The 9,688-nt window shown below is 46.0% G+C and overlaps 1 protein-coding gene across 1 annotated transcript in view; it reads left to right on the forward strand.

Moving 5' to 3' along the window:
* The first annotated feature begins 546 nt into the window (after positions 1 to 546).
* slc27a4 (solute carrier family 27 member 4) overlaps positions 547 to 9,688 on the forward strand; it is a 13,963-nt gene continuing 4,821 nt past the window's right edge. The window contains exons 1-6 of the mRNA XM_061263066.1: positions 547 to 1,171; positions 3,032 to 3,193; positions 3,961 to 4,355; positions 7,258 to 7,416; positions 8,219 to 8,288; positions 8,398 to 8,489. Of these exons, the coding sequence (XP_061119050.1) occupies positions 3,033 to 3,193; positions 3,961 to 4,355; positions 7,258 to 7,416; positions 8,219 to 8,288; positions 8,398 to 8,489 (877 nt within the window). The 5' untranslated portion in view covers positions 547 to 1,171; position 3,032. The remainder of the gene's footprint in view (positions 1,172 to 3,031; positions 3,194 to 3,960; positions 4,356 to 7,257; positions 7,417 to 8,218; positions 8,289 to 8,397; positions 8,490 to 9,688) is intronic.

Consider the following 9,688-nt stretch of genomic DNA (forward strand, 5'->3'; position numbering starts at 1 on the left):
AGGGAAATGCTAGAAATTAAGGTAAAACACTAGAAATAGATTATGGGCCAGTTTCAGAGACACAAGTTGGAGTCTGAATGGAGATTCTCCATTAAAAAAACTTTCCTGTATGAAAGAGAATTAAAAATAAATTAATTGAAAGTCTTTAAGAGATTTAAAAGCTGCCATTCATTAATTAATTCATTAAATGTTGCATGCAGTTCCCCATCAGATCACCTTTGCAGGAGAAATAGTAGACTATTGTATGTGTATAATCTTAGAAAATCTAGCCGTGGCAAATATTGAGCTATATAAATGCCTAATAGATGCAGCCACACAAACTTGCTCGCTCGTCATTGTCTTGTGTTTTCCCAATATTTGATTGGCTCGAAAATGGTGTGAGTTGAAATGTCATTCACAATGACGTGTCTAGCTGAGGGCTGCACAGCTGGCGCGGGAAATGAATAAAGGTTTTCATTCTAACCCCCGCAAGCCTGGTGCTGGTGGCATGACTGGAAGCAGATCCCCGCCCTTCAGTTATCCCAGTCCCGTAGGGTCACATCCCGCACCGCAGCTGCAATCCAGACAGAAGCACACTGATGCCCACACAGCGTTTGTCTTTGCGCGCCGTACTGTACGTTACAGCAAAGAAGCAGTGTAGAGTGGAAAATGCTGTACTGTATTGAATTGAAAGGCACCGTTTGTAGCCCGGGCCGCATTTCCTTGACAGCACAATTTCTCAACCCCAAGCCCCACCTCTATCGGATGAAATGAGAAGCTACGGGTAATTTGATTGGTAGAGTATGTGCTTGTCATTGCTCGCACTGTACACCGGTGAATGTAGAGGGGGCGGGTGAGAAAGACTAAGAAAATTATAAGGTCATTTGAATTACTGTACTTTGCTAGCTGCCTGTAGATACGAAGTAAAATGAATACAGAGATAAGAACAAGCAGATGAATTGAATGGGAGTAAAGTACAGGCAGGCGCCGTACGAGTGTCATAGTAGAGGAAGAGCGGCACATCGCTTGCTAGCTCGCTATTAGTGAGGACCGGGTGACAAACGCATGAAGTGGCTAACGTTAGCTGAGAACCACAGCACAGGAAGGTTTTGCTAAGCCGATCAAGGTGGAATTGAAGAACGGGTTGTTGGTTCATTACATCAAATTCACGGATCTCTCTTGGGACCTTGAGGTAAGTACCCGGGTGTCAGGAAAATGCTCACATTTTATTGTATCTCACTATCTTGAAGTGGTCCGTTTCCGGCTCCTCCATTATGCTGTCGTTATGTTACAGTGAGCTTTACAAGCTCAGGCTTCCCTGACCGTCCTTTAACAACCTTGCCAATTTCTGATGCGCTTGGACCAGGAACACGCGTTTGGTTTTTTTTGTGTTCCATGTGTGTCTCTGCTATTTGTTCACACTGGCAGGCACGCCAGCTATTAGCAACCAGAATCGTGGAACAGGACCGAGATTTACGAGACAGACCACTGTCCTCAAAATGAATTGGACGTTAACGTTACGCCTGTGAATACAACAGCAGATTGTCATGCTGGTGGCCAGATTGCGTACTGTTGCGCGCAAGTAGCTAGCAATAGCGTACGGATATAAACCTAGCTAGCTTCCCGTTGCTTTGGCGTAGCATTTTCAAAACCGTTAACCGTTAAATTATTTTGTGGAAACATTCGAGAGCCTAGAGTTAAGCTAACTACCCGGCTACCAGTAGCGACGGAAACTGTTCAGGTTACAAAAATGCAAACACGTGCATGCGATTGAGTCTGAATGGCTAAGGCCATCCAGGGTCTTTCATCCAGCCATGTACACACATACATTACATAGCTACACCTGCGCGCATTTATATGTATATGTGTATATACGGATACGTTAAGAAACGGGAGTCCGTTTCTCTCAGCCAGCACTATTGTACATTGCAGTACGTGCTCTGTTATCGGGCTGACGTTAGCTAAGACGCATTAACGGCAGTGTTATCCACTGCCGTATGAGATGGCTAGCTAGCTTTCGGCTAGTAATTGTACGTAGCCAGCACGACCAATACTTAATACTCATGGGTTTTCAGGCGTTGCGGGATTCCTCACTGCAGCAGTGGATTTAAGACGACGTGCACCTGACGCGTGCTTATAATATCGTTTATAACGGAGACTATCCGTATCAGTTTGTGTTTTATTGTATGTACAACGGCAGCATATAGTATGTCATAATGTCTTCCACAATGGCACGAACAGAAATGGTGTTGTGGATAATTCTTCACTTTAACCGGCCTGCTAGTAAATGGCGTTAGTCAACAGTATTATATAGCATACATTTATAATATTTTATATATATTAGTATGTATTATATTTATAGTACATTTAACTACCACACACTACATGCTAGTTAAAACCCTCTGGCTAACGTTAAATAGCAGCTGTATCTGGCTGCCGTACATAACAAGACAAGATAATTGCCTGTGCGGCTACGGCCGTCTACTTGTTTGTTTATTTGGTTGTCCGTTTATATGTAAATTATGTATGTATGTGACGTTATGTTTAGAATTTGGGGTGGGCTAATGCACCTACGATACGCCCAGTCCTGTTTATAGACTATAAAGTTTATCTAGCTATTTAATGATACATTACAGTCCAAAGGGCAAGGTTTGTGTGTTCCTCTTCGCACAGCTGCCTCCCTCAGTTGAATTGTTTCTGATCAAATTGGCCCTGTGCTAAGGGGCTGAGGCCTGTTTGTTTAAATTGTCCCCTGTTAATGAAACGCGTTTTGATTGAGCCGTTTTCATAAAACGTTCTAGTATGTCTCTTATTAACAGGCACGGTCATCCCTCTGTTAGATTATGTCTGAACCACATATTAATTAACTCAGCATAATGTTACTGTACTGTACAAAACGGCTACCTTGCTTGACCTCGCTGTACTATAGGCAACATCCTTGAACATAATGTATTTAACTCGGAGTTGGAACATATTCAAGAAAAACCTTAATAAAAATGCACTGTAAACTGAAGCTAAAAGTGTTTTATTTATTAATTCTCTCCTCCATCAGGATGTTGCGCCTGGCCTGTTGCACTGCCCTTCTATTCCTGTTTCGGCTGATCTTAGGGCTGCCCTGGCTGCAGGTTGTCCCTAGTCTCCTAATTTTCTACCTGGGTTCCGGTGGCTGGAAGTTTGCACACATCTTCTTGAAGACTGTGGGAAGAGATGTGCAGTGAGTACTTTGCACGGCGAGTAAATTTGCCACGGGCGGTAAGACGAGGGCAGGGGTGGCAGTTCCTCAGAATCCCCAAGCAAGTTTCTTTCAGAAGTCTTCTGTGGTTAGGAGACTCTTTAAAAAAAAAAAAAAAAAAAAAAAAATTTTTTTTGTCAAACAAGAATGTCTACTAACTCCAGCAATACTGGCTTGAGGCTTACCAATAAGGGAGTGGTGGAGGAATGTTTCAGTTGACAGTAGTTACAGGATGAAGCTGTTTAGAATGTGCTACACATTCAGTATTGGTGGTGTTTCTTGAGAATCGAACAAGCAGGCTTTGTGTCAAATGGGACCTTTGCTCCACATATGACCACAAGCCTGTTTAAGCAGCCAGATTTAGTAAGTTTGTGGTGAAAGAGGTGGGCGTGTGTAGTGTACCTAATGAGTCATTGTGGCCTTTTTATGGCCTTCCCTTTGTCATAGTAGACACCAAAAAGCTCACCTACTTCAGTTTATTAAACCATATTATTGACTGATTATTTTAGCTGATGCATTTATCCATATGCTTTCAAGGTGATATCTCAGACGTGTACAAAACCTCTTTATACTGTTGTATTTTCCTGTTATAGATAGATTACTACCTCACTGAAGGGCATAATCATAGTGCTTCTACTCTTTGAAAGCATGACCCTCAGGTTTAAATCTTACTCTTACTTACTTACTTTATGTAGCCTAGCCTAGCCTAGTGTGACCGCAGGTTTGTTCTCACCTCTCCGTCTCCGCAGTGCGGCGGGCGTGCTGCTCAAGGTGAAGCTGAACGTGAAGAAGCACCTGCGGGAACGCAACACCATCCCCAAGATCTTCGCCGAGACGGTGCAGCGCTTCGGGGACAAGACCGCCCTGATCTTCGAGGGCACGGGCGAGTCCTGGAGCTTCAGGGAGCTGGACGCGTACTCGAACCGCGTGGCCAACGTCCTGCTGCAGCGGGGCTTCCAGGAGGGCGACGTGGTGGCCCTCTTCATGGAGAACCGCTCCCAGTACGTGGGGCTCTGGCTGGGCATGGCCAAGATCGGCGTGGAGGCCGCACTCATCAACTTCAACCTGCGGCTGGAGGCCCTGGTGCACTGCGTCACCATTTCCAACGCCAAGGCCGTGGTGTTCGGCACGGAGCTGTCTGACGGTGAGCGTTATTATGTTAGAGATGGGGCAGTGTTCGGCACGGAGCTGTCTGACGGTGAGCGTTATTATGTTAGAGATGGGGCAGTGTTCGGCACGGAGCTGTCTGACGGTGAGCGTTATTATGTTAGAGATGGGGCAGTGTTCGGCACGGAGCTGTCTGACGGTGAGCGTTATTATGTTAGAGACGGGGCAGTGTTCAGCACGGAGCTGTCTGACGGTGAGCGTTATTATGTTAGAGATGGGGCAGTGTTCAGCACGGAGCTATCTGACGGTGAGCGTTATTATGTTAGAGATGGGGCAGTGTTCGGCACGGAGCTGTCTGACGCTGAGCGTTATTATGTTAGAGATGGGGCAGTGTTCGGCACGGAGCTGTCTGACGCTCAGCGTTATTATGTTAGAGATGGGGCAGTGTTCGGCACGGAGCTGTCTGACGGTGAGCGTTATTATGTTAGAGATGGGGCAGTGTTCAGCACGGAGCTGTCTGACGGTGAGCGTTATTATGTTAGAGATGGGGCAGTGTTCGGCACGGAGCTGTCTGACGGTGAGCGTTATTATGTTAGAGATGGGGCAGTGTTCGGCACGGAGCTGTCTGACGCTCAGCGTTATTATGTTAGAGATGGGGCAGTGTTCAGCACGGAGCTGTCTGACGCTGAGCGTTATTATGTTAGAGATGGGGCAGTGTTCAGCACGGAGCTGTCTGACGCTGAGCGTTATTATGTTAGAGATGGGGCAGTGTTCGGCACGGAGCTGTCTGACGGTGAGCATTATTATGTTAGAGATGGGACAGTGTTCAGCACGGAGCTGTCTGACGGTGAGCGTTATTATGTTAGAGATGGGGCAGTGTTCAGCACGGAGCTGTCCGACGCTCAGCGTTATTATGTTAGAGATGGGGCAGTGTTCAGCACGGAGCTGTCTGACGGTGAGCGTTATTATGTTAGAGATGGGGCAGTGTTCGGCACGGAGCTGTCTGACGCTGAGCGTTATTATGTTAGAGATGGGGCAGTGTTCAGCACGGAGCTGTCTGACGGTGAGCGTTATTATGTTAGAGATGGGGCAGTGTTCAGCACGGAGCTGTCTGACGGTCAGCGTTATTATGTTAGAGATGGGGCAGTGTTCAGCACGGAGCTGTCTGACGGTGAGCGTTATTATGTTAGAGATGGGGCAGTGTTCGGCACGGAGCTGTCTGACGCTCAGCGTTATTATGTTAGAGATGGGGCAGTGTTCGGCATGGAGCTGTCTGACGCTGAGCGTTATTATGTTAGAGATGGGGCAGTGTAGGTAGAACACCTGGCGCACAGGTGGAACACCTGAGACCATAACAGGGAAGTGCAATTAGGCGGTAACGGAGATGGGATAGGAGCTGAAAAGTTGAAGGAAAAAGAAACGTAGTAGTATTGTAATGGGCTGTCTGGCGCACGCACTGAGGGTAGCAGCTTAAGCTGGGGCAGGTACTAACCATTTTAGACAATGGATACTCCAATGTGACTCCATACCTAATTTGAGTAAGTGCAGGTGAGAGTGATGTGCACCTCTACAATGCATGTCTTTGTCCTTGCCTTTGTCAACGTGCCCTTTCCATTAATAATGATAATAATAATACTAATAATAATATAAAACTTTATTACATGTTTTCCAACACAGCAACAATAAGACCTAACAGGAAATTAATCATAAAACTAATAATAGGCACGTACAAATTTATCTGGCAGAATTACCCTACAGTGCGTGTCGATAGAAATGAAACTCACGTCTTTTAATGAATATGAGAGAGTGGCTCCCTCATGCAACGCAGTGCATTGAAGAGTCCTCCCCGGGTCTTCCAGTGCGCGGTAGGGTGATGTCAGTAGGGGAAGAGTGCCTCATTTCCTGTCTCATGGGTCACAGAGTGTTCACACTGTGGTGACAAAGCCTGTGGTTTCTTGTCCGTGTTATGTGCACCATTGTATCCTGTGCTGTCGGGAGTAGGGTGTTTATGAGCATACCACCACATCCTTTAAACAGACATTACCATTACGCTTAGTGTGCTGCGGGTCTTAAACGTTAGGAGTTACAGATTACATACAAGACCCGGAGAATCGGGGTAATATTAAAAGCTGTGAAAGATCAAGTTTATTGTTGTACTAAGACGCACGTCCCTCAACCGTTTTTGAATCATTCCCACGTCTTCCAACTTGAATCGTGTTATCCACACATTAGTGTAGGTGACAGACAGAAGGCCTTCTGCTTTATCTCGATTTGATTCTTTGATTTAAAAGTAAATTAAATCTTAGCGAACTATATGGTCTCTGAAAGACCTTGCTGGGTTTCTGTATTCTTGGCTCACCAGTGTGTCCGGTAGACCTTTTGTTGTTTTAAGAAATGTGTTTAATAAAATGATAATAGTCGGGTAGGTAATACTGTAAAATTCAGATGGTATTATTTTTGAATACCATCTGTTGCTGCCTCTGTGCATAACCGTCACTTTGTTCTGTGATATTATCACCTCCCTTTTTGCATCTGTAAATGCTGCGGTGGTACTGTGCTTCTCGTTAGAGTAAAAATAATTAACTTTTATTCCTCCGTACGTTTGTATGGAGAAAAATAAAAACCAGGAATGTCCGAATAATCATGAATGAAAACATATCACAGGTGGTGGGTAGGGCGGGCGATTAGACCTGGTGGGGCGCAAAACAAGTTTTGGGAGAATTAGACTGAGATAGGCGGTGAAGGATATAACCCAGTTAATGATTAAAGAAGTACATTTGAGTAGATTAGGGAGCGGATGAGGTCCCATGACCGATGAAGTGAATTTGACTGGATTATGGGGCAGGCGAGGTTGTAGACGGGCCCACTACGAGCTGAGACTTTAAGGGGATAACTGCACCGCGCCAGGCAGGGTGAGTCACGGCCTCTCTCTCCTCCAGCGCTGTGCGAAGTTCACAGCTCCATGGGGCGGTCGGTGAAGTTGCTCTGCTGCGGGGACCTCGACCCCAAGCGGGTCCCGGAGGGGACGGAGAGCCTGGAGCGGCTGCTGGAGGCCGCGCCCGCGCACCAGCCCAGCCCACCTCAGCGCTGCTTCACAGGTCAGCCGCCCGCCGCGTGCGTCGCCGTCACTCCCGTCCCCGCATCTCCAGATCCTCCGCTCATGTAGTGACCGGGGGCTTTTGGGCTTGTGTTGAATATGCTCTCTGAGGAATGTTAAGCTCCTTCCTAAATGATCAATGCAGATGTGAAATGCTGATTTGCATTTTCTTGACAACGATCATTATGTTTTCCTTTTGTATGGGCAGTGGCCTGAAATTAATTTATTGACTTGAAAAGTTAGCAATGAGCATGCTTTCCTATGTAGTACTACAGTTCTTGTTTTTCCCCCTTATTTCAAATAGGCCAAGATTTACCTTTGGCCAAAAAATATATATTTGTGTATGATTTGGGTGAAATCTCAGGTGATTTTTATGTTCCTGTTGCATTGGCTAAGCGGTGGCCTGAGATTTCCATTAAAACATGTAGTGCAATGACATGTTCTCATGGAATGACCAGTGTTTTTGTCATTAAAAAAAGTTGTAAGAACACACGCCCAAAATATACTGTTTATCCATCCATTAATCAAAAGTGAAATTTTCACTCATTACATTACATTATTGCCATTTGGCAGACATGGGAATAAAACATTTCTTTTTGTGTTTTTTTTTTTTTAAATCACAGACCTGTTTTCGCAGTATGTCTTCATCAGGGTGTAGTACTACATGTCAGAACATGTTGGTGATTTTCAAATGTAAAATGTTTCAATCGCATGAAGAGAAGTGTGCGATTCTCACAGCATCTTGTCATGTCAAAAAAGCATATGAGCATAAAACAGTGTTGTTCCAACCCTTCCTTCCACAGACCGGCTCTTTTACATCTACACATCAGGGACCACGGGAATGCCCAAGGCGGCCATTGTTGTGCACAGCAGGTGAGCGAGCCTGACGTTCGCACGTAACAACGCTGTGTTTGTGTGAGAGCGCGGGCCTCTCTCTCTCTCTCTCTGCTCTAAACTCATCTGCTGTGTCTGGCTGTGTCAGGTACTACCGCATGGCTGCCCTGGTGTACTACGGCTTCAGAATGAGGTCTGACGACGTGCTGTACGACTGCCTGCCCCTCTACCACTCTGCAGGTAACTCCGCGTTGGGTACTCCCTGTGCGGTGAGGTCGGCCGCGTCGTGTGCCAACCGTGTCAGTTCAGCTACGTTTGCCCTGTGCCTGACAGCCCCTGTACCTCACCACACTCACCACTGTGGTGTGCCTCCCCCACACGCACACCCGAAAGGAGGAGTGAAGATGCTATCTCTGTGAAAGAACGCTGCTACTCTTATGAACAAGCGACTATTTACGGCGTTCTTCTGAGGTTGTAGCGTAGCAACGCAGCCTCAAAGCCAGGTCCTAATAGTATTACAATGTAAACAATTAATTATGGAGGCTGCAGTGGGAAGTTGTTGTTTTTTTTTTTTTGTTCCACACCAACGTGCAAATTAATTTAGTCTTTCCTGCGTCGGTTGAGATGAGTGGTGAATCAGACTGTCTGGTTGGCGCACAGGCCACACAGTCAGTTGGGAGGTAGCCTTATCACACAGTTTACTGTTGGCTCTGCTGGACAGAGGGAAGCTTCTATCAGTGCTCAACGGCTGTTCCTGTTGATACATTCTGGTTCACTTGCATTTTAACTCGAGAAGACGTTGATGTGCTACCTGCTTGTCGTAGGAGTAATTGCTGCGGTTGTTGCTTCCTTACAGAATCAAAAGTTCATTAATTGCATTAACATTGACTCGTGACCATATTTAGTCTTAAATGGGCTTTATTTCCAGCAAGGGTGGCTGACTGTTGGTTTGGTTTTCCTTGGTTGTGTGTGTGTGTGTGTGTGTGTGTGTGTGTGTGTGTGTGTGTGTGTGTGCACGACAGGGCCTACCTGTCAGGTGAGCGGAGTGTGTGTGTGTGTGTGTGTGTGTGTGCATATGTTTGTGTGCATATGTGTGTGTGTGTGTGTGTGCATATGTTTGTGTGCATATGTGTGTGTGTGTGTGAGAGAAACTGTGTTTGTGTTTGTGTGTGTGTGTGTGAGAGTGAGAGTGTGTGAGAGAGAGTATTTGTGTGTTTGTGTGCGCATATGTTTGTGTGAGTGTTTGTATGTGTGTGTTTGTGTGTGAGAGAAACTGTGTTTGTGTGAGTGTGTGTGTGTGTGTGTGTGTCTGAGAGAGACTGCGTGTGTGCGCATATGTTTGTGTGAGAAACTGTGTGCGCATATGTGTGTGTGAGTGTTTGTATTTGTGTGTGAGAGAAACTGTGTTTGTGTGTGCATGTGTGCGCGCGCGTGCGTGC

Source organism: Conger conger, chromosome 12 (assembly GCF_963514075.1).
Source record: "Conger conger chromosome 12, fConCon1.1, whole genome shotgun sequence".
NCBI classification, from domain to species: Eukaryota; Metazoa; Chordata; class Actinopteri; order Anguilliformes; family Congridae; genus Conger; species Conger conger.